Source organism: Aulonocara stuartgranti (genome assembly GCF_965226115.1).
Source record: "Aulonocara stuartgranti genome assembly, chromosome: 9".
Classification (NCBI taxonomy): Eukaryota; Metazoa; Chordata; class Actinopteri; order Cichliformes; family Cichlidae; genus Aulonocara; species Aulonocara stuartgranti.
In genome coordinates, this window is record NC_138960.1 from 20,785,542 (window position 1) to 20,811,278 (window position 25,737).

Here is a 25,737-nt window from a genome sequence, read left to right on the forward strand (position 1 = left end):
CCTGCTAGCTGTTTGCTAGCCTAGCAGACAGCTAGCAGCACCCGGCTGTCAATCAATATAAGCATCCTTCTAGCAACACAGCTGTAATGCAATTTAAATATTTGAATGTCATATAATATATTACAAAAAACATCCATCTATGTATCTGTTATTTTATGTATCTGTTGCTTCCTTACCTGTTACTTAACAGTCTTTTTAATAAATTATAAAATTGCTTAAGGTTGCATTCAGATTTATGGTCTCTACTAGTTTACAAGCATTAAAATGTTCTCCAGTGACAGCGATAAACTGGATGACTCAGATGTAATGTGTTGTCTCTTTTCATTTCTCTGAGTGGGACTACATTTATGGGAAATAAAGTGTGCTTTTGTTATCTGTCCCTCTTATCTCACACGTCTCCCACAGAAGCACAGGTTGCCCGCAAGCAGAGCCCTAAACCTGGAGGGGGCATATCCACAAAAGGAGGCAAACATGAATACACGCACACTCCTCCGGGGGTGAATAGAGATATGTGTGTGTATATATGGCCTTTTATTTAGCAGAAGGCCATCAGTGAGTCATTCTCCTAAAGAGCGCCCTTGGGTACTGGTCTCGCTGACACACACGCAGTGGCTGTCTCAGAACAAGGCTCACTGGTCAATGTTTAATGCCCCATAATTGGTTTTACTGACCAGCACAGCCTGCAGGATGCCAATGCTGATTTGCAGCCCGACCATTGAGGCTGACCACCACTGCAGTCCTACCTGGATTTGTGAAATATGTAATTCATTTGCTCTCACAGGTGTAACTGCTGGGTGGCAGTCATTACAAGGATTAAGCTGTCAAGGTTAAGCTGGACGATGTTGTCTGCGATCTCGTCCTTTCCCCTGTCTGTTCTGCTAAAAGCGTTCCATACATAGTCACGGTTTATCACACTGGCGTTTAACGATCATTTAAATGCGAGTTGATATCCAAGCCCTGAGTTTCATCTCACCTTGCTTTCTTTTTGCTGTGTTTCTCTCAGAGAACCATGAGCACTGTGGAGGAGGAGCCGGATCACATGATACCATGAAGACAAGCCTACAGGTCCTGCGCTGCCAGCTGCTGAGTGAGTAAAGCCTGTGGGGGGTTAAAAGGGAGGCCCAGCAAGCCAGTCGACGTTTCACATGCAAAACAGAAAGATTGGTTGGTTTTGAAGAAAGCGACCATTTTTTAAATTGTTCTAAAACATTCCGGTTATTTATTTGCAGCTTTATCATGCTTGATTTATATGGAGCATTAACATAGAAACATAGAGGTGAAGATAAAATGAAAGCAAAAAATGGTTTAGAGTCAAGCATTAACCTAGAGGACTGAAAAATTAAGCCATTTTAAAGCTGCACTTGCTTGAGTGGGCACTAGAGGCTCTCCCTATAGACTCCCAATGTTAACATTTTCAATGGACATTGAATGTTCACAAAAAGACTAATTTATTGAAAGTGTATCAAAGCTTTACAGCCTCTATTAAGTACAGAGGGGTATAGCCACTAGCTCTCTGCTCAGTCACATCACCGCTCAAGTGACTGAATTTGACTTCTTCACTATATTTATTTTTGCTTTTGGAACCTTTTTAATTAAAATAGCATTCAAAATATCATTTTGAATATTTATATCCTACCACCAAGTAGCATACAAAAATCAGAAGGTCACTCTCAGACTTCTCTGGTCTGCATGTCGAAGCATCCTTGAGCGAGATACTCAATCCTGAGTTGTTGGTTGGCAATTTATGCAAATGCTTGATGTCTGTATATGTGTGAGCAGCTGAGTTTGGCTCATAGTCCAAAAGCACTTTGCATGCTTAGTAAGAGTGGAAAAGCATTATACAAGAAGCAGTCCAGTCCACTAATTAACATGTATTCATTTCTGTGTAATCCCCCTATATAGTCTGGAGTCTGGTGTTAGCTGATAACCTCACCACCACTTCACCCTATCATCCAAATGTGGACTTATGGACAATTTAGCAAATGCGAATTTACAAAATAAAAATCCTTAAAACTCGAATTCACTAACCAACAGTTAATGTCAAGGGGGCTACGTCCATCTTTGATATACAGTTTATATCTATGCTGCTATTCCCAAATTGGTTTTATTGGAGTGTTCAGAGAAAATCTAAGTTTTCCAGATGTTAGCTGTTGTAATGTGGTAATTACCAGAAGGCAGCTTTCTTCATCGTTTGCCAGTAAATTATTCCAGTGTTTTCATAATTTCTCTAACTTTAAGTCTTGCATCTCTTGGCAACTTATCTTCTAAAAGAAAAGAAAATTATTTATATAAATTCCTCTATAGCTGAAGGCCATTCCGTCAGGGATCCCCTGTTTGTGGACATCAGATGCTGTACATACAGTGCTGGACCCCCGTTATTGTCAGTTTAGGTCCGTGCTGTTTTAAATTCACAGGATAGAATCAAGGCCCGATGTACAAAGTTCTGGCAGGCTACCGCCGCAGAATGTCACATGAATATGGAACATGTTGGTCACACTGAAACCCACCAGGCTCCAGGACTGTTAGCTGAAAGGGCTGATGATATCTGGTATTCACCCCCAAGCTCCACCTCAGGGCGCTGGAGCCCAAGGCTGTCTGACAAGTCTGTCTCAATCCCTCAGAAGTGATAAACTTGGACTAGACCACTGTGAGCTGAGTGCTTTAAGCTGGTGCAGAGGTGGAGGGAGGTCACCCTGCAGCCGTTTAACCTGAAAAGAAGAAGTTTGAGTTGAAGTTGTCGTCTAGGTTTGTGTGGATTTTATTTTTGAATTTGTCCTGGTAAATCTAAAGCTCAGTTTGCTGTCATGCATTCAGTTGGAGATCGAGTCCAGTCCTGAATTTCCTCGGGCGCATAACTTTTCCATTAGTTTCCCCAATCAAGTGTGCAGAGACGAGAGACCCACCTGTATCTGTTTCTCATTTCTCTCTCTGGATGAGCCATCTGCTAGAGACAGATGTGCCTTAACATCTCAAGGCTGCAGGCATGAACAGGGATGCTTCAGATAGAGAAGAACTGGGACAGATAATCCCATATTATAACGGGACAGTGAGTGTCACAATTTGTTTTAGAAAATTGAGTTTTTGCCTCCAAAGCTAGAATAAATAAAAATTTGAAAAGGCCAGTTGGTGCAATGTGTAAATGAGTACACAGGGCTTGAGAAATCTTCCCATCTGACTTCTTCTTGTCTTGTATTTTTGAAACGTGCTGCTGGATACTTTGTCATCTTTATAAAGCCACTATCAAAGTGAATATGCCAAAATTCTCTCGAAGACGCTGTCAGCGTCTGTGACTCTGTGTAATTGCAGATTTGCTGCTCAGCGCTCCGCCCAGATTCCAGACAACTTCCTGTTTAATCTCACGTCTTCCTGTCAGGTGCGGTGCTGCTGTCACACTCGACGAAGCTAAATCATTATCCCAGTAAACAGCAAAAGGACCCTTTGTTGTTCTTGTTTTCGCATTCTCTCTCCACCAGATTTTCAGATAAACACGTCCCCGTTCAAAGCTGCTATAAGCTGACAAACAATTCAAATTCAAACAGGAAGCCATTATCCTGTTACCCAAGCTTTGCCGCTTATCTCTGAGCCCACATCTGCAGACCTCCCTGTTCCGCCTCTCCACCGCCCTGCCCATATCGAAGCCTTCTCCGGGACTGTCCCACAGGTCCCAGAGGATGTGCCTCATCTATCTGCTGAGACACACCCAGAAGCAAACCAAAGGAATTAGGCTCTTTGTGCTACTGTAAGGATGCCACTTTATTTATACGCATGCATATGTCGTTCCAAAATGAAGAATATTGGGATTTTTCTTGTTTTCCAAGTCACGAGCGAGATTAGCAGTTGTAGCAATAAAAACGGCTTCCCAGCAGTACAGTTGAAAGGCCCTTTCACACAGATTCAAACTGACAAGCTAATTCAATGCTCATACTAAGTTTGAGCTTCTATTGTGAGTCACAGAAATGTTAATTCTAAAATGAGTGGCTTTCCTGATTAACTGAGCAGCTTTAGGCACATGATTCCTCTCATGGCATGTGCCTTTTTTTTTTTGCCTTTGTGTGAAAGTAAGTATCTTGCGGATACAAAGGAGGGCTGCAGAACAAAAAAACATTTTGAAAACGTCTCAGTGCAACTCTGAATAGATGTACCATACATATTAAAGGGAAGAAGGAGGTGTAACGGCAGCAGGAGGTGGACTGCAGCATTATTAGGGGCAAAAAGATGCAGTAAAAGGATATTAGCATTTAGTGAGTATATCAGCATTTTTTCTCCTTTGGAATTTTATATACTGTGGCGGTTTGTTTTTCTAAAATACCTCCTTGTACTCCGTTTCACTGATTGCAATCTGGTTCCCAGTACAACCCCAATTTCATCTGTCTGCTGAGCCGCTCCACTCATTTATGAAACAGACTTCAGATCGATTTTGATCTTAAGCTTGTCTCCGAGGGGCCTTATTATGTTGATTTCCAGCTCGACTTTGTTATTCTTGGGCTACTCCACTATCAGCGCTTTGCATAATTCACAGTTCATCCTTTTATAGCCAACTTACTTCTGATTGGCTGCCCCTCATAAACAAAGCTGGTGGGTGGAGCATCTGTACTTACACTCGGAGCTGTGCGTGTGAGATGGCTATATTAGGGATGTCATCTCTCACTGGGATTATGGAAATAATTGTATTTTATTTGATCCAAGTGATTTCCTGCCGGTTATTGCATGTGGTTTGAAGCCTCTGGTGAACTTCCATGACTTCTAAATGCGCTAACGAACCTCTTTTCATTGGTTTGTTTGTTATTTGATGTTTTTGCTTGCTTTTCACTTTTTGATGGATGCCAATTCTCGACTAAACCATGATTTGTGAAGGCATTTTGTCATATGGTAGAATCACAACACGAGTCCAGTCATTTATGAGAAATTCAAGATTTACAAAGATTTAATTCAGTTCAAATTTATTTAAATTGTATTTATACTGCGCCAAATCACAACAACAGTTGCCTCAAGGAGCTTTCTATTGTAAGGTGCACCCTACAATAATACATACAGAGAAAAACCCAACAATCATATGACCCCCTATGAGCAAGCACTTTGGCGACAGTGGGAAGGAAAAACTCCCTTTTAACAGGAAGAAACCTCTGGCAAAACCAGGCTCAGGGAGGGGCGGGGCCATCTGCTGCGACTGGTTGGGGCGAGAGAAGGAAGACAGGAGGAAAAACATGCTGTGGAAGAGAGACAGAGATGAATAAGAAGTGTGATGCAGCAGAGAGGTCTATTAACACATAGTGAGTGAGAAAGGTGACTAAAGAAGAAATACTCAGTGCATCATGGGAATCCCCCAGCAGCAAACACCTATTGCTGCATAACTAAGGGAAGATTCAGGGTCACCTGATCCAGACCTAACTATATGCTTTAGCAATACTCATCACAGCTTTTTTATGCTTATTGTCTTCTATTAATATAATGTAAGCACACTTTTGGGAATGATCTTTACTTTTCTTACAACATTTCTGTGAATATATTCTCAATTCTGGAGCTTTCGGGCACTTTTTAACTCCAACTTATTAAACTTCAGAGGCGGCCACTTGGTCAAATTCAAAAGAAGTAATCACAGAGGAGCTGGGGTGTGAAACTTCTTCATAGTTTTAGACTCTATTTTATTATTTTTTTATTTGTTTTTTATTATTACCAACTATATTAAAGCAGATATTGGTGGTATCATAGGTACAGTAACCAATGGTAGCAGCTGTAGTGGCACACATTGAAGTAGTACCACAGCAGGCCTACTAGAAACTGTTACAGAAGTGCAGTGGGACCACTGAAGTCAGTCGGGGCTGATGGCTCGCTGTCCAGGCGAGATAATCAAATCTTAGCAGCAGTTAGTCAGACAGCTCTCGGCTGATAAAGGGTTTTGTCCGCCTGAAGCTGATGGATCCGATCTGTTTCTGTGGTTCTGTGACAGCACGTCAAAGCTTTAAATTAAAGGCTTGGACTACCTTTAACAAAACTTCTCTTAAGCTTTATGATTACTTTGATTCGGCTCTGTCCGCTTTTATTCCTCAAAAGTTGAGATATGGACTGATTTTATACTGGGGGAGACGAGCCGTGCTGTGTGTGTGCTGGCGTGGTGTGATATGGGCTCATTGGTATTCTGATGAGAGCTGCAGATAAAGCCATCTTCGTTTGCCCCAGAGGATTGAAGGGGAATCCCACAGAGGGCTGTCTGCTACCGTGGAGTGGTTTTTATTAGCATAAATGAGGCTAAATATGATCCACGGAGGGTCGGCTGGGCGGTGAGGAGGACATCTTTAATTATGGGCTGTGGTTTAGTGATTTGGAGCTTCTAAACCAGCGGTTTGGCATGTTTATCCCATTAGACTACGAGACATAGTGGACATACAGTAATTCCCTTTTGTTCTTGTACATTTGCATATCAGACATTTTGGTTAATGATTTTATTCAGTGAGATCACAAAGAAATAATCTGCTTGTGGATTTATGGTTGTTAATGCAGCACGGGCATTATTTCTGACTAACAACACTTTTAAAAAACCTTTGCCGCACCTCTTATAAAGAAAGATAGATCTCAACCTTTAGTCACTCTTTAGGACACAGAGGTTGTAATAAACTTACTTCATTTACATGTATTAAAAAAAACATTTGAATACAAAAAACAACGGCTCTCTTTTTGCTGCTTGTTCAGCTTGATTGTAAAGAACTTGTGATTCCAAGGGAATTGTTCACAAGCAGGTAAAAGTACCAAAAATTGGTACCAATACTCTTTTATCGTCACTTTTTGTGACTTTCCCTGTGGTTTAGCCTGTTGTTCCTGAGGTGGAACAGGCCATCTACTAATTGGAAAGTTGGCTGTTCTGTCCCAGAGTGCTCCGGGCTCTCCATGCCTAATTATCCTTGGGCAAGATACTGAACCCTGTGCTGCTTTCCGATGCATTCATCAGAGTATGAATGTGTGGATGACAGAAAAAAGTGCTTGTGAGGCATGTTATATAAAGTGCTTTAAATTGTTCAAGTAGAGTAGAGAAGCGTTATTCAGCAAAGAACTAGCCCATTTACCACTTTTTCAATAAAGTCTAATCAAGACTAATTATGTAGTCTAATCTAGTCTAGTCTAATTATGCACAATCAACTGTGGAAGTCGACTTTAGAATCTGAAATTGCTCTGAAGTTGTTGTTTTTTTTGTTTCTTTGTTTGTTTTTGTAAATAAAAATAGGTTAACAGATGTGTGGATAGTGTGCAATAGTGCAAGTAATTCTATTTGTTCCAATCACAGAGCTCCCACCTCCACCCAAAAGCTTGTCAGTTATGATGGCTTAGAGTTTAGAATAGGTTGCCTACTATTAGGAAGGTTGACAGTTCAATCCCCATCTCTCAAATTCTGTATTAACCTGTTGAACCCCAAAGGATCTACTGCATCAAATTTTCAAGAGAGCTATATGCTATAAAAGACCAAGCCAGGAAAAACTCCTTTATACTTTTCTGTGTTTTATCCTCAGTTAGTTTGACAGAATGGCCTCTGCTTGCACTGCTGATGAAGTCTCACAAGTGTCAGCTTTATTTTGATACCAATATAGTTTACACAGAGCTTGTAATCGCAGAGAAACAGTTGATTCACTTTGGGCCTGTCATTTTTAAGGAGGAACCTCAGAAACACCGCGGGGCTTCAGGTCAAACAGTCCTTGGACAAGATATTAAACCCTAAGTACCCTCTGATGTTTACCTGGGTGAAGATTGGAAATGTGTGTGTGGATTCTGCTTGCAGTGTAAAAAGAGCTTTGGGTTCACAGTGATAGTAAAAGAGGGCTGTATAAATTACAGTCCATTTACCTTGGACTAAACTAAGAGAAGGTAGAAAGCAGAGAAGACTAAATAACCTTAATAGTGTAGTTAAATTAACCAATATAACAAATAGCTGTGCAGCACAGTGGTGCGTCAGTCGCCTTCCAGAGGAAGCCTCTATCTTTGAACCTGTCCAAAGATACTTGTCAGTGTAACTGGTGATCCTATAGTGGCCGTCGGTGTGACAGTAAATGGTTTTCCGTCTTTAATTAATGACAGGAATGAGAGAGGTGGATGAAATCCACTAAACTGGCACTGGATCTAGTTGTGTATATCACAGAGCCATCAAAGGGTAATCCTCAGACGTGCACAGCACTGTGCACCTGCACGTGTCATCGGCCTGTTGGAGCGACATGTAACATGTCAGCTCAACCTTTTTTATTCTAATTGACACCAAAAAGCTCTGAAGAGGTTTTTATGAAGGAGTAAAACCTTTGAAATGTACCAAGTTCTTGAAATTCTGAAGTAAAACAGCTGCTATCTAAGCTGGAAACTAGGAAAATGTAGACAGATTATTGGTTTACAAATCAAAATACAAAGTTTAACAAACGTATTAGACCAGCACAAAATGTAAGGTTTATGCCACAGCTGCCCTAAAGTACCAGTATTGGTAATTACCAAAATCATTTTTGATGTTTCTGTGATGGTTAATCCACAAGTAGGGTTGGTAGGGTTTGGAAATTATACTTTTAATGGAAAAATATAAATAAATGAATATATAAATATATAACTGTAAATAGTATAGTTAAGCAAATTATTATTATTTTTATTAAGATGTCAACTTAGAGTTATTTACTTGCATTCCTGAAGAGACAAATTTAGTTAAATATTGTGCTTGATTAATTTTTGACTTTAACTGAGCACAATATTTGGGTATAAAAAGATGAATTCACTTCATTATTTGACTAATAAATAAAAATCTTATTTTCAGTTTTGTCAAAGTTTTTGACAGTTTTCTAATCTAATAATTTTGGTAACTACTGTCTACATAAGACATTTTAGAACCACCACAGTCTGGAGCTAAAATAGTCTGTGACGTGATGTTATTTTATATAAATAGCTGATATTTATATTTATTTTTCATCTATTTCCTCTCAAGTATTAAATAAAGCGTTGAGAGTCACAAATCACATCACAGGTGTTTGTTTTTGTACTTTGTTTAGAGACAGAAAATGTTTTCTGACAGAAAAGTTGAAATGAAGTTAAAATAGTATTGGTATCAATAGATGTTATCCTAACTGATTAACTAAGGATTCAGTTTACACCCAAATTATTTTTCTATTGGATAACAGACAGACTGCTTATACAGTTATTTTTAACAGCACCCAGAGCAGAAATAGACAGAAAATGTACAACTAAGCTGTAGTGCCTCTTCACCTCACTGTACAATACTTTTTGTAAATAGTCAACAGTGCAATAGACTCAATACTTGAAATGTGCAATTCACTTGTATTTTTATTTTTTATTCCTATTTATTCTATTTATCCCCTTTGTATATTTTATTTATATTTGTCTCTGTATTTATATGTGTGTGTGTGTGTGTGTGTGTGTGTGTGTGTGTGTGTGTGTGTATATATATATATAACAATTCTGTAACTGTAACTTCGGTCGTTGCTGTGCTTTTTTTTGGAAGTCAAATTTCCCAGAGGAACCCACCCGAGGGATTAATAAAGTTCTATCTTATCTTATCTCTTATCTTGTCAGGTATTTTATCTTAATGCAACTTTGCGCTGCAGTTCTTTTTCTTTATAAACCTGACCTTGGTCTAGGTTCTCGTTGAATCTAGGCTTTTTGTTCCCTGCGTACTGTTCTGTTACTCCCCGCTATGCTGCTGAGCAGGGAGATGACAGAACAGAAGGATTTCAGAAGTACAGCCTGACGAACCACGACTCACGAGTCTTATTGATGGATGATTTTGCAGCTCCTATTTTTGGCTTCCTGTAGAGCCTCCAGTTTGAATAGTGGCACTGGCAGCTGCCCACTGATGATACGGCACAACCAGCCTGCCTCCAGAACCCGCTTCATAGGCAGATTGTCGCCGTACACGTCATAGCCACATCATTCTCCGTCGCACGTAGCAGGAGGTGACCCCTGGAAAGAAAGATAAATATCCCAGCCTCCTCTGCAAGTAGCCCCCACCCCCCCTTTAGGATTGATCATGCAGCCAGGCTAGTGCATAAGCACTGATAGCCTGCATGCCGTACACTAAGTGCATCGGTATGATTGATTAAGCCAAAAGATTCATGATGCACTGCACCTGAAGATTATTGTTCCGTGGGACTGAAGTCTTAGCTTATGAGTGGCTTCAAAACATAAGGCAGGATTCCTCAGCTTCAGGAGCAAATGTTAGGTTATCACAGTGTAACTTTAGATTCGGAGTCAGAGGCTTTGGCCTCTCAATCTAATTGTGAATGAGTAGTGGGACAAAGCCTGCTTTGGATCAGCGCACAGGTGCCTGCTTTGCAACATGATTTATTGATGTCCCTCGTGGCTTCAATGGAGGACTTCAGCGAATGTCACCGGTTTTCCTATGCACTCAAAAGAGCCCTAATTCAGCAGGTTTTCTTGCATAAATTGCCCCTCCCTCCCTCTCTGCCTCTGTACACCCTGCGCTTTTATAATGGAAAACAGGTTGACACCATTAGTCAAATAAACGAGGGCACAGTCTCGCAGTAGTTTTAGCCGGGCCATTATTTGTCTTCATGATATTAGCATGTGCTTTTCTTGATGGTGATCGTCTGAGTGACATAGATAGCGAAGGCAACAGGTTGGTGCGAGTGATAAACGGGCTCCTCCTCGTGAAAGGAGAAAAAGCCTCAGTTCACCAGCGAAGGTTCAAACTCCGCACTCGCCTCCTCACTCCTTCTTTCATCATCGCCACTGAAAGTGGTCTGACTCCTTTTGTGGGGGTTTTTCTGCTTGCGAGAAAATATCATGTCAGACTGAAAACAGCCAACATGCACGAGGGTGGGAGGGGAAAAAAAGCATGCTGAGTAAACGGGTGCCGCTGACTATGACAAATGCTTCTCTGTGTGCCCTGCTCCAGCTCAGTTTTTCATGTCTAACCTTTTTGCTTTTGTCCACGTCTTAGCATGATCAAACACACAGGAAAAGGTGCACGATTGGGCCCACTCGTGCACATTTTCCACCCTTTTTTCCCCTCTTTGCACTCCGTTTTCTCATTTTCTTTTCAGTGCTTCTACTCAGTAATGGATGTCTGTGAAGCTCAGGATACTTCCCTGGTCTTTTCAATAATTTCTCTTGTTAATACCCCTCTATGTGTCTTTGTGGAGGCCAGTCCAGGCTCTCTGCCTGCTCACACTCTCTCTCCATTCGCCGGACACACAGCCGTCATGACAAATTACACCCATTTGGCTCAGTGTGCAGCACAGTGTATGTGTAAAGACAAGCAGGTACATGTAATCACTGCAGACACAGAAATTCAACAACACAGACTGTACAGGTCGGGAATAGGTTGATTTCCTGTTTTCAGAAAAAAATAAAGATGCAGGTGTAGCAGAGGGCAGAAAACACGATAACTCACCTATTATATTATTATATTTCCTGTTTTTAAACACGTAACTTTTCCTGTGCAATCTGGGTTTATGTAAAGCAGACGTCAGAGGGTGCATTGCATATAAAGTCTATTTCAGAGAGAAAGGAATAAACATACTACCCCGTCACCATCTTCCATTTATTTTATTCCTATTAAATCTGCCCAATAAGGCTAAACCATCAGTTGGAGTGCCGACATTTTCCTTCAGCCGTGCTGTGTCATTGTGTATGCTTTTATATTTAACTGCTGCTACTTTTAGTCTTCAGCTGAACACAGAAGAGTCAGTTGTAGGGATACAGCAACAAGCAAGACGTTGGAGGTGCTCCTCATGTCTCAGCTCTTTTTTTTTCAAACCACAAACACACCACTGTTTAATAAGAAAGTCAGTTTATGCTATACTGCATAGAAAAATATCACAAAACGTAAAAATCCAAAGCAGTCAACAATGAGGGGACCTGTTGGCTCTCATTTGCTGTGAGGATCACTGCAAACTAACCCTTAAAACTAGCAGAATGGATTGATGAGTGTGTTGTGGACATCCCCAGATTTAAACTGTATTTGACCGACGTGTTAGGCAGCACAGTCATCAAAGCAAAATGAGGGAATAATGTAAGAATTCCACCTGCAGAGGCCTGCAGGTTCAATGATCAGTGCTGAGGTGCAGTAAAGCCTTTTTGGTGGCTGCCCATTGATTTCTTAGTATTACAGTATAATAAACCACCTTGTTCATAATAATGTATTAATTATGCACAGGCAAAGCTACAGCCACAATATAGCATAAGTTACTGCATAAGTTATCTGCCATGAGGGTCTCATAACTGCTCCCCACAAAATCAAATATCTGTTTTCCTCTGGCCTCTGGCACTACTTGAATTGTTTTGTTGCTAGCTGTCCAGTTTTGATATTTATGGTATCTGGAGATAACTGTTGTGGAGATGCCCGTCTTCTTTTAAATATAATGCCACTAAATTGAAGTTGCCTTGTGGTGTTCAGAAAATGTATTTCAAAGAAACTCAGCAGCAGTGACTCTTCATGCAGTCACTCCAAATAAATCTATTTCCTTTCTATTGAGTTATACTTCTTCTGGTTCGGTGAGAAACTCCACCACGTGTCATTTCTCTGCACCATTCAGAGCTCTGATTCTGCCCATCGATGGCGGCTAATTTAGGATCACCAGTTAAACCTCATTTTCTCTGGACTGTTGGAGGAAACCTATGGAGGCAGAGGGAGGACATGCAAACCACACAGGAAGGCCACAGACTCAAATCAGGAACCATCTTGCTGTGAGGCAGTAGTGCTAGCCACTGAAACACCTTGCCACACAAAACTAATTTCAATTAGAGAGCCTTGAAGGAGTCCTGTAATGTTTTTTTCTTTCATCTCACATGATCACAGAATTGGAAGCATGCCTGCCGCCTTCTTTGGCCACCTGATCCATTTTAGCCAACTTTCTTTGCCCCTCACTGGAGGACAGAGCTCTGCACCTGACACGACGACATTAAGGGAATCCTCTCTTTGACATCATACAGAGCCAAGTGTCGAGTGTTTACAGCAGGTCGGCTTGCACTGACCTTAATATTTGAACCTTTAGCCACGTTTAATATGAGAATCCACCAGTGTAAAAGCATACTGGTCCCCAGTAATTATAAAAGTAAATGTCATGGTTACATCAGAAAGAGCGTCACTCAGAAAAGCTAATAAATCATAAATCTCCACACCTCTAAAACAGAATCTAAAGGTTGACCTCATTTTGTGTCCTGCACTAATTAATATTTGGGCAGTCAGACATCAGTGCATGCTAACTTTAAAAAAAAAAATCAGTTTTGGCCCTTTTCACATTTTAGATGTGATGTTTAATAAAATATAATTCGACTAAACTGCAAAGTCCTAAATGAATATTAATCTCCACGCTGGTTACAGATCAGAGAAGCCCATGTTTGAACTAGCCGGGAGAATCTGTGCCAGTGCATTTAGTTTGTTCATTTCTGACATAACTTTATAAAAGGACGCTATGTTTTATTCAGCAGCAGAGTGTCAGGTTGCCGGGTTGTGACAGCCAGGCTTGTGTACTGATTGAAGGCATGACTCAAGCCAGACCCCGTCATGATAAACATCCTCTCTCTTAATCGGCCTCCGTTACCTCTTTTATCTCCTTATTTAAAGCCTTCTTGCATCTACGTGGTTTCAGTTTGCACGGAGACATCTTACACCTACCTATCCAAGGAGTCACTATTTAATTCGTCCCGATTCAGTGATTCGGCCTCGTTTCGGAGGTTGATTTTTGTCCTAATATGCACACGATTCACATTACCCAGCATCAGTAAAAGACTAAACACCTTACAGTTGACAGGCTGCATTTTATTCTCCTGCTTAAAAGATAATTTGAGGGAAAATAGAGCATCCATAAATCAACAATGGCCCCGCGTGTTGTCTCCCCAGACATTGGTCTGGAGCGGGCTCTGTGGATTAGAGACGTGACAGACCTGGTTAATGGAAGGCAGTGCCTGGACCCTCTCTCCTGCAAGTCTGTGTGATTGAGTATGGAGGAATATGATTAATGATTCAGAGGCTGAGTTTAAATAGTCAGTGCTTTGGGGTTCTGCCCGAGTGTATTTTAAACCCCTCATGGAAGAAAATGGAAAAAATATTCCTGTGGCGAATAAATTATACTACTAATAATATTTGATCTCTTACTGCAGCTCTTTGTTGTACGTTCTACCCAGATTTCTGTTTCTGTCTTTATCCATTGCTCCTTAATGATGGTCATAACCTCTCAGTCATATTAGTACCTCGTGACTGTGTTTTGAGGTATTTTTTTAATGAATTAACCTCAAATTTACTTGTTTGAGGGTCTACAGCTCTGCCTGTGTACACAAGCTGTTTTCTTTCCCTTTCCATTTTTATTTGTTGAGGTTTTCGTTTGTCATCAGCATGACCATTGCATATTATTAAGGTTATAATAGACATAAAAATTGAATAAGATTTAAACAGAATAAATATTTTGTATTTTCCTTTTTTCCGTCTAATCTTTAAGCCAGTTTTTAATAAAAGATTGTGAATGATGATCGTTAGTGTAATCAGTCAAATCTGATCCCACTAAAGCCTGATAGAGCTCATTCGCATGTGTCACAGCACTCGATTTACCATAAACTGGTAGAAACATTCAAATGAGCCACTAAAATAAGCTGACATGCTTTCCTATTAATGACAAAAAAACAACAACATAAAACCCCACTTTATCAGCAGCAAATAAATATATGGCCTCTATCAAATACACTATTTCTTGAGTGTTTAGGGAATCTTTCGACATTCCTACTTTGGACATCCGCAGACGGAAGGAATGACATTTGACCCAAGTGCCACAGACAGGTCTGAGAAGTTGAAGAGTGATCTCACACTGATAATGGTCTGTTTGTGGCATTTGTTGTCATTAAGATAAATGTTAAGTAATGCTGGTCTTAACCTTGAAGCAATAAGCCAGTGATTGGTGTCAGACTAACTTAATCGCTTCCCTATTTCAGTAACCGTGACTAAAACACACTAACGTGCAGTCGTTTTAAAAAGAAATCATCCTGTATCATTCCTAATGATCAAGATATAGTCGATCTAGCCCTTAACAGATTTTAAAATAAGGTAAATAAACCTCAGATGATCAGTCACGGATGAAATATCACACCATGTCATATTCATTTAACAATAACGAAGACAAACTGGAGAAGCACTGTGTCAAAAACTAAACATCACTTATGATTCGGTAGTTTGTAGAGGCACCTTTAGCAAAAGTAATTTAAAGTAATTCTTTTTTTGTATTACTTTATCAGTCTCTCACATAGTTGTGGAGGAATTTTGCCCGCTCTTCTGTACACCATAGCTTCAGTACTTCGCAGGCATTTGTTTATGTACTTTCTACTGTCTCTAAAGTTCCCAGCATTTCAGTCAGGCAGAGGTCTGGACTTTGACTGGCCATCACAGCACTTTGATTCTTTTCTTTTTCATCCTTTCTGCAGATTTGCTGCTGTGCATTGTGCATCGGGCCAAGCATACTGTAATTCATTGTTTATACGTCTAAGCAAAAACTCCTTGGAACGTCTGCAGGTTGTTCAAACGCCGCAGATAGACTTCTGACCAAATCTGCTACGTACTCGCATTTTACACCGTTGCTAATACAGCTACGATCTGTGGACTCTGTGAATTGCATTTGTCTTACTTTTTGTCTGTGTTGCTTTAAATGCCCTGGATTTTTTTTTTTTTTTTTTTTTTTGTGAAACACTTTGTGATTCTTGTCTTGAAAAATTATAAATAATTTTTTGCCTTACTTACTCACTTAACTATATAAAGGACTTCAACTCAATGACTGCAATGCACCCGGGTCCTGTGGCTGCAAAACAAGCCCAAATCATTACCCCTCCACCACCGTGCTTGACAGTCAGCATTAGGTGTTTGTGCCGATATGCTGTTTGGTTTTTGGCTAGTGTGGTGCTGTGCATTATGGCCAGCCATCTCCACATTGGTCTCATCCATCCAAAGGCCATTGTTCCAGAAGTCTTGTAGTTTGTTCAGATGCAACTTTGCAAACCTAAGCTGTGCTGCCATGTTCTTAGAAAAAAAAGCGGCTTTCTTCTGCCTTCCTATGCTTCTTTATTGTTTTCCTAATTGTAATTTCATGAACTTTAACATTTAACACGCTAACTGAAGAATTTAGAATCTGAGATGTAGTTCTTGTGGGTTTTGTTTTTTGTAGTGTCTGGCCTTGGGGTAAATTTTCTGGGATGTGCACTCTTGCAAAGATTGTAAACTGTCTTCAGTGTTTCCCACTGGTGAATAATCTTTTTCTAACTGTAGAGTTATGGACTTCACATTGTTTGGAAATGGCCTTTTAACCTTTCCCAGATTGATGGGCGGCACCAGTTGCTTCTCATGCCTCCTTAGCATCTGACAAGATGTTCTGCTTTCATAAAGATGCTCACACTTGCTGATTAACAGTTAATCAAGAGCATTTAATTAGCAGCTTCTGGCTTCTACCTAGTCTCTTAATTCCTTTGGAAGCAATGAGGATGTTCTTAGGTTTTCAGAAACTGTTATATGTCTTGTTTTGTAATTTATCTGAGCTTATATTTACCTAATTATAAGACCAGCTAAGGACTAGATGTTTTTATTATGTCTTGATATGTAAAACCTTCAAATTGAAGACCGTGTTGTGCTTTCTTTGTGCTATGACTGTATACCAGACAAGAATTTAGATGATATTTATTGTTGCGTAGTCTGTTGTCTGAATATAGAGTCTGCACAGTGGGGACTCTGCTAATGTGTCGGATTAGTTGTGATTAAGTATAAATAAGGGGTGGAAAGGAGAGAGTTAATGTGGAAATTAATAAGCCCTTTCACATTCCTCCCTCTATGACTTTCTAGCTGTCTAGATAACACTATTCCCCGCTGGCACCTGCTAATGTCTTGTCACTACGCAGCCTCCTTACGGGATTGAGCTTGAGAAAGCAAATCTGTCAAGCTCTTAGAGATGGCTTTAGCATTTTAAGTAGGCCATACTGACACTGAGACTGTCATAAATCAATCTACTGTATTAATTGTAGGAAAATCATTAGAAGTCATTATGTCTACTAACAAGACACATTTCACCATCTGACTGTTGACTCTATTTTATGATGACAAAGGACAGTGTAAGAGGTGAACAGAGTAAGCATTTTTCCTTTATGATAAATCATCTTTTTCTATTACTATTTTTCTATTTTTTTATGTCATGTCTAAATATGCAAATGAGACCTTATATATTTAATGTACCAGAGTGCATAATTCCCCGTAAACTTTGGTTAAAGTAAGGTTAAAAATTCTAGTTTCAGCTTGTTGACATTCCAAACTCAAAGGTTTGTAACACTTCATAAATTAGGAAATAACCAAGTTTTAACTGATGGACTAACTAATATAGATGTGGTACTTTACTGGTTACTCAGGTATTTTGTGCGGCTGTCCAATGGTAAATGTGTAAAAAAATAAATCTAAATGTTGTCTGAAAGGACAAATTAATGACTTACACATGAGAAAACTTGTTTTTTTCCTGATGTCTTGCTTTAAACAAGAACATTTATAGAAACTGGATTGCTAAGAATATTATTTGCAGCTATATCTTACTGTTTTATTACAAGAGAACTGCGTGTCCAAGGAGAGAAGCATCCTCTCCGTCCCAGCTGCCACCTTATCCATGCACAGATACACGCAATAGCGCTGTTCTAGTGAATAATGCAGTTAATAAAGCAATCTAGTTAAACTAGGTGACTGACACGCATAACGCTTCAGTAGATTAAAGGCTAAGAAGCATAATGAATGCAAGACAATGCCACACTTATCAACTAAACAGCCGAGCAGTCAGTTATAGCCGCAGGGCTGCAGCTTCATCAAGGTTTGCTAAACAAAATGCACAGGAGAAAAAAAAGAGTTTTAAAAAATCAACTTTACAGGAAACAATCAAGAGTTCGTGAGACTAAAAAGGATTTCTATGTTATTCTGTTTGCTTCTGCAGGTGTTCTAGCATTCCTAGCACTGCCAGCAGGACTGGTGTCATCAGCACAGGAGCTGTACCTCAGCCACACATCCCAGGACTCTGTCTACATGGCAGTCACACACAGCAGCCCCTTGTCCTCGCCCAAACCTCCACCCCTGGACTGGCATCAGGAGGGGTCGAGTAGCGGGGAATGGTCACCCAAAGGCATGCAACCCACAAATGCCCTCCTTCCTACGTCTGCTCTTCCCCCTTTACACTTGCATCGGCTTGCCCAAGCTTCCAACTTAGCTCGTGAGGATCCTCCCAGTTATGACAGAGTCACCCCAAACACTGTGAGCACTGGCAGTCATGTGAATCACCCCAAAGAGCCCAGCTCTGATGTTGTAAACAGAAGTCTCATGCACAAATTGGTCAGGGCCCATAACCCAGTTACAGTCAGCACTAACCAGGCCAGCAGCAGCAGCAGTCCTAAATTTCCTAATGCAGAGAGGCCAAATATAGATGTGGAATCTGCTGCTATAGGGGCCCCAAACCCCCTAGCACCTCTGTCCAGCTCTGGAGCAGAAAAAGGGGATGCACTCGATGCAAACCACACAGGGCCTCAGAAGCTGAGTGTAGAGGAACTCGGGCAGCGGTATGCTCCACGCCTGCAGCCCCCCTCTTCACTCTCAGTCGATGCTGATGCTGCACGAGGCCTGAAACTCAGGAATCACGCTGTAGGATCCTCGCACCACGCCATCACCCTTCGCGAGGTGCATGGAGTGGACGAGCCCCCCACTGCTCAGTTGGTTGTCACTGTCAAGAGCCCACCACAGAATCAAACTTTCACTGCGTCCAGCGCCCCGTCCACCGTGACGGGCGTCACAACACAGAATTCAACACTCACGCCCGCCACTCGCACTGCAGCGAACGACATCCCCACTGTGGAAAGTCAGTCTCAAGGTTCTGTTCAAGGTAACAGCACTGACCTGCTAGGGAATGCAACTGCATATGGGGAGCACTTCTCCAAGAGCACATCAGTCAAGATGGAACAGCAGGCAAACAGCTCAGAGCCCACTTCCACAACCAGCGGGAACTTCCAGATCACACAGTTGCCAATCACCACCGCGACACCTGGCCACAACCCAGGCACTGCTATCGACTCCACGTCATCCCAAAAGGACATCTGCTTTAGCAGGATGGCCATCGTGTGGATCGTGCTGGCCATCAGTGTGCTCGTGTCCTCGTGTTGTAAGTAAAACCAGAACAGCTTGGAAAACAAAGAGAGTCACATTCTGTCTGAAAGAAATGGTTTGGTATTTAAAGAATCTCAATCGTCTGCTGCACTGCAGAGAGTTTATACCACATTCACACTTGTATATTTAATAAGAAGCCACAGAAGCCACCGTGTAGTTTCACATAAAGAGTGGGAAGAAAAAGAGAAATGGGCTTAGTTAGATAGGCATATCTAAGTTAGTGGGTTTCCCTTGTTTGGTTGTGGCTTGAGATTCATATTTAACCTCTTTACATTCACCTGCTTGTGGTGACCTGTTTTTTATCGATTTAGCTTCCACCTTCTTTCATCCAATTTAAGTTTACACATGCCATAGTTAAAAAGTTTAAGAAAAGCTGCATGAAAATCATTTAAAAGGTAACATCTTGTGTGTTTTTTGGTTTTTAATGTGCTTGTGCTCAACCCTTAATGGTTTAGCAGCAGCCTATGTGTTAATCCTCTCATCTCACTATTGGAAAAAATGACACCGCACCAGGTCACAGTATTTTATATTGTAGATCACATTGTTATAACACATGCATATTTTAACCATTATTAGTAATTTTATTACATTTCTGAAGTGAGTTTAATTCATTCTTAAGTTTTGACTTTTCTTGTCTTTGTTTATCTCAGTCAGCTTCTAGATTTCCCAGAATCCCTTTTGACTGCCTCCAGTTACACTTCAGGGCCGTTCCTTATGAAATTAATTTGGTTTAAAAGGTTTTCACTGGTGAAAAGCTATTCCACCCAAGGCAAAATATAATTTTGTGCACTCCAGCCCACTGAAAATGAAGTACTTTTACTTTCTGGTTCCTGAAAGCCTTCTCGTATATTTTCACCGAACGACTGGCAGCTCAGAATTTGCAGTATTGATTTCCAACTGCAGCATGTTGTCCTGAAACATGACAGGCTCTTGCTGAGCAGCAGGTGTGGGTGATTTCAGAGGCTTTTTGAAGCAGCAGCTATTCCCATTTCTGTGCTGAGCCTCGTTTTTTTCCTCTGCCCGCTGTAGCTGTGCTGTTGACTGTGTGCTGCATGAGGAGGAAGAAAAAGTCTTCAAGTCAGGAGAACAACCTCAGTTACTGGAACAACGCCATCACCATGGACTACTTCAGCAGACACGCCGTGGAGCTGCCCAGAGAGATACACACTCTGGAGAGTGAGGTACAAACTACTGACACTGTTAGGCTGCCTTTCTGTTACTGCTCTGCACCGCAGACACTTAAAGAGGCCGCACATTTACTTGATGTTTCGCTATCAGTCAGCAGAATGCATTTAATGAATATGGAAACAACAAGAGGATCCATGTCCATGAGCATGACGCTGTGCCGCTGCGATTAACGAGGATTTTTTCAAATTTTTCCTCAGGGCATCTGATTCTTAGACAGTTCTTCACATCAAGTATTTACTTAAACTTACAGCAGCAACTGAATCTCAAAGACTGGCTTCAGTGTCAGTATACTGAGTAGTCTTTACTGATACATTATTAGTAACTTGGTATTAGTAATCAATAAACCTCAGCTGAGCGGGTTTAATTACATACAAGACTGCAAACTTTCAGTGAAGCATCATTTTAGTTATATTTATCAATAATATCGGTCTGTGCATGCTCAAAAGATAGAAACCAGTGTATAAAAATCCAAAGATTAAAAGTTAATTTTCTGATATTTTTGAGGCATCCAACAAGCATTCATTATATTTAAATCTGTTTAAAAGAAAAGCATTAATAAGCCAAGATCAGTGTTTCATAAACACGAGTTGTGGGACCCACTGCAGGTGCTTCAGATTACTGCAGACAAAAAAATGTGAATAAAAGACAAAAATCTGTCAAGCTTAATCAATAAATAAACCTTAAGAAAGATCAAAGATCTTCAGTCATTCTCAAATTATCAGAAAGACTCATTTAATGATGAAATTTAATGATCAGGTATGTGTATTTAATAAAATGACACTGAGCTGTTTTTATAATGTTTTTGGTCTGGTTGAGGATTTTTGACTACATAAAAAAAATCTTTGAAGCAATGATGCGTTTATATTATTTTAAAAATTGCTTTACAGAACAGAAAAACACATTTAGGCTTCACAGATCAATAAAACAACAGCTGATGAGGTCTGCGTTTTCATTTTAAAAGGTCTGTATCATCTTCTTGTGGTAAATAACATGTCTTCCATATCTTTCCTTCTCCGTCATGTTACGTATTTTATGTTTTGTTGTGAACAAATGGATAATCCAAGCTAAACTTTGGTCTCTTTAATTCTCATGTCGCTTTGAGCTCTGGTAGAAATCTTCTGAACCAAGAAATTCTACTAATTGGCAGCGTTTCCATTTACTCAGTAAATTCACAGCTTAATCTTTCAGCACACGTGTTCCCACTTAGTTTTTGCTGTAAGTAGCTTTGGGATTGGTAAAATCATCTTGTTCCCAACTGTATTATATCATTTGTTTAAAATAGTGTTCTGGCATGAATTCAGTCTTTATTCATTCCAAAACAAATCACATAACACAAGATAAAGACAAATCTGGATTCTTCAGTATTCACCTCACAGCGTCGTCCATAAGCTACATGAAGTTTCCGTAAACTCACTTTCCTATAATTCGTCAGACATTGCCTATAAATATAACAAGATGTCCAACATATTTGACTTAAGATTTTTATCTGACACTTTAAACTCTTTAAAGCCTGTGTATCCTCTTTGCTTCTGCAAATCATTATATCTGATATCACGCTCCACACCAGAAGCTCCCAGGTTTTTAATAAAGTGATATGAGGCTTTTACACTGTAAAATCTGCAAACCAGGTCATTTTTAAGCTACTGTCTCCCACTAATTAGAAATATTCTGCACTTAATGATGATAATTTTACACACATTCCCCTAATCGGTGTGCTTTTTAAAGGGGGCTTGGAAACTTTTAGGCAGCATGCAATTTTATTTATTTTATTTTATTTTATTTTTAACTAACCCATTCATATTTATGCAAAACTAAGGCTTTGTAGGCTCAAGTCCAGCTCAAAGCAGAAAGTGTAATATGTTGTTTTTAGGTGCATGGCAGCGCCATCTGTTGGAAAAGATGGGATATAACAGAGGCATATTATACTCTCTGCAAATTCCCCCCTCTATTCTTTTTAACCGTATATTTTTATGTACCATTGCTTGCTCTCTTTGCATGTTTATTATCTTCTCTGTGTGTTTCCTTTATTTTATTTCTCTGCCTCCTCAATTTGCATTCCTTTGCCGCCTGTCGGAGGTGTCAGGAGAGGGAAGCTGAGGATCGTGTGTAGGATGCCCTTGGTGACACCCAGGTGTTGTTTCCAGCTTTGCACGTGTCCGTAGAGCAGAAGCCTCGTACTGTAGCCTCCCTGGTGCTATAGGAAAATGACAGAAATGACTGTAAACCTGATGATGGTGATGGTGATGATGATGGTGTTCCTGTAGTTCCATGTGATTGGATGAAAAAGGACTTTTTCAAAACGACCTCCTGCACCACCTCATTACTGCTGACTCACCATCACCCAGCATACTTAGATTAACACCCTCTGCTGCCTTCTTCTGAGTCATTCTCCCTTTTTATTCCTCCACTTGTGAGGCTCTTACATCTTCCCCACCACCTCCCCTTTGTATCTCTGATCGCTGAGCTTTTTTCCACATATCTTTGTTCACCATCTCCTTAAAAGCCCTGATGTGCACAAAACCCATATTTTATCTGTCCTCTTCCACTTGCTGCTTGCTTGCTGCTCGTCGCCTGTAGAGAGACTCAGATACAGTAGCGTGTGCGCTAACGGTGAGCCCTGAAGCGTGAATCATGAATTAGAGCTGCTGCTTAACAGTTACACCTCCTTTCCTTTTTTTCCCACTACGTCTTATTTTGTGCATGTACTTTTTGCAGGATCATGACACCTGTCTACCCCCTAATGGAGACTACAGCGGCAGCAGCGTGGTCCTGGTTAACCCTTTCTGCCAGGAGACCCTCTTCATCAACAGAGACAAAGCTTCTGTCATATAGAGACACAGAGGGGCGAGAAGCTCTGCAGATCCTCGTCCTCCTCTCCCCCTGCTGTTCTTGTCTATTTTATATATGTGGTAAATATTCAGAGACTTCGACTTTATACTGTATATCACAAACACAAAGAGCAACCTGAAAGAAGCGCGGCGTAAACAGATGCTTATTTACTACGAGGATGCACCTGCGTATTTTTCTGATGTACATTTTCTACAAAAGGCTTAATTGTGATAAAGGTTTTTATTGTCTTTATAAAATTACAGAGTATATGTGGTTTTGTTTCTTTGCAGTGGCTTGATGGTGAGTGCACTGTGGATGTTGCCACACAAAATCTGCTTTAGAGAGAGACACATGTGCTATAAAAAAGATTAAAGCTGTTCTTTGTAAGTTTAACTTTCCTTTAAAATCAATCCCTGAATACTTACAGCCTGTTGAACTTGAATAAGCACCTAGATAAGTCGGGGGGAGGAGAGGCAGGGATATGTGGAGGAATAATGGTTGTGAAATCTGAGCCTGTATTTATCAAACTTACTAAAAATGATCATTTAGAACTAAAAGTAAAGACTGGCATTAAAATGACTCAACCCTTAAGAGTGGCTTTCAAATGATCAGTTTGCTCAGACTAGTCAGATACACAGATTGATTTTAATATTAAAAATGTATGTTCTTTTATCTGGTAATGTTCTAATTAAGAAGATGATTAAACATCCATCTATTTTTTTTTGGCCATTTATCCAGCCCGGGTTCACTGAGAGGTTGGAGCCAGTCAATCACAGGCCTAAAACACAGAGACAGACAAGCTTTGCCAGGTATCGAGGGGACTAGGGGGTCTGAGGGGACGGTGTAAAGCTGTAGTGGCATCCTGGTTATTAAACATACATAAAATAAAACATTAAAATTAATTTGTAGAGTCAATACGTTTCTATTGTGAAAGTAAGAATTAAACCTCATGGTCACAATTTAAGCAAAGCAATAAAAACTCGCTAAAGTGAAAAGATGTTTCTGGGAGCTGGGCCCTTTATGAATTCACTGATTCACTTTGGTTTTTAAAAAAAATATTATTCTAAACAGAAATTTAAACATTAGATGAAATCAGGTATACAGCTGCTACACTTTGAGATACATTCTAGGAATTATATAGCAGCTAAGGGGCTTTGACGCAGGCAGCAGTGCATGATGATGATTCCAAACACCTTAGCCTCAGAAAAACAGTCAAAAACAGTGAAGACCGGAGCTGTGCTGTGCAGCAGACAGTGATAGCATGGAAACACACAAGTTCACCAGTTCTGCAGTTTGTTTTTAGGTGAATTTTAACCCTCGGCAGTTTGATAAATACAGGCTTGGATCTTATCGGTCAGTCTGAGCAGGTCTTTGGGCGATGTGGAGTCCAGCATCCAGCAGTTTTGAATAGCAGCTTTCAGCTCTCAATAAAAATGGAGCGGACTTAAAATGGCCTTTCCCCTTCATGCGTCACCAGCTTCTGCGAAGAGGGACCACATAGATGTCTTAATTCCTTACGTTGGCCCTTTATATATCAGTATGCGTGTGCATGTAGGTGCACTGAGGCGTGCGTGTGAGCAGGCGAGCTGCGACGTGCCGCCCCCTTTAACCAAATGTCACGGTTACTTTAAAGTTTAATTGAGACTCTGTGCGACGTTCAGCTCAGTTTTTGTGCGTCCGTTCCTGTGGGTGCCTCTGTACGTTTGTCCCGTCTGTTTGTCTCTCGTGTATATCGTGGAGTAGCTACCGGTCATGTGCGAGAAAGAGTTCCTCGCTGCTGTAGGAAACATTTAGACCACCCTTGCTACTGTAAGTGTCTCCCTCCATAGACGGCGTGTTTATCCAGTATTGCAAACCGTGTCAAAGGCTGTGTTAGAGGCAATAAAAACAAAAAATTAAAAAAAATATATGCTGAGACAAATGAAGAATGCTGTGAGCACGTACAGAGGCGATTTAATCAAAAGTGCGTTATTTAGTTTCATTATTAAATCTGTGGTCCTTCTGTCATTTGTTTTTACTTTTGCATCGCTGCCGTTTTTTTTCAGTAATCAATGCTGTCTGCCTCTACTGTCGCTGAAGATTCTCCGTATTGTATGATGTTGTTCTGAGATCACCTGGTGAAGAGGTGATGGCGAACAACACAGCTAATTGATATTTCCCGCATTGGATGCTCACAGCCGGGCTTGTTGTTTTTTTGCACGCTCAAAAAGTGGATATTTTACAAAAATGTTCAGTGGCACGGTGGAGCAGTGTTCAACATTATGTATTTTTTGTACTGTCGTATACACACTGTACTTTTTACTGCTGAGCAATAAAACAATGGGGAAAAAACCCATGGATTACTCTGTTTGTCTGATTTGTTCTGACTAGTTAGCTGCTACCTGTTTGTTGATTACGCGACGCGCACTGTAAACAGTCTTGCCGAGCACAGCACATCCATTGAGGCAGCGAGCTGGATTTTTCTCTTTGTGCACTGGTGCTGCATCTGGTCAAGTGACCTCTGGCTCGGGATGCTGACGTCAGTTCGGTAATCTGTTTACAAGCCTGCTTTACTGCTGAGAGGAAGCTTATTT

At 40.6% G+C, this 25,737-nt stretch overlaps 1 protein-coding gene across 2 annotated transcripts in view; it reads left to right on the forward strand.

The window, feature by feature from the left end:
• tmem108 (transmembrane protein 108) overlaps positions 1 to 23,279 on the forward strand; it is a 55,386-nt gene extending 32,107 nt beyond the window's left edge. Inside the window, exons 2-6 of one of the 2 annotated variants that reach the window (XM_082547413.1) lie at positions 1,004 to 1,087; positions 17,931 to 19,142; positions 20,177 to 20,328; positions 22,419 to 22,466; positions 23,051 to 23,092. In XM_082547413.1, the coding sequence (XP_082403539.1) occupies positions 1,048 to 1,087; positions 17,931 to 19,142; positions 20,177 to 20,328; positions 22,419 to 22,445 (1,431 nt within the window). In that variant the 5' untranslated portion in view covers positions 1,004 to 1,047 and the 3' untranslated portion in view covers positions 22,446 to 22,466; positions 23,051 to 23,092. Of the gene's footprint in view, positions 1 to 1,003; positions 1,088 to 17,930; positions 19,143 to 20,176; positions 20,329 to 22,418; positions 22,467 to 23,050 lie in introns of both variants that reach the window. The other variant, XM_082547412.1, reaches the window with a different exon arrangement.
• Positions 23,280 to 25,737: the final 2,458 nt, after the last annotated feature.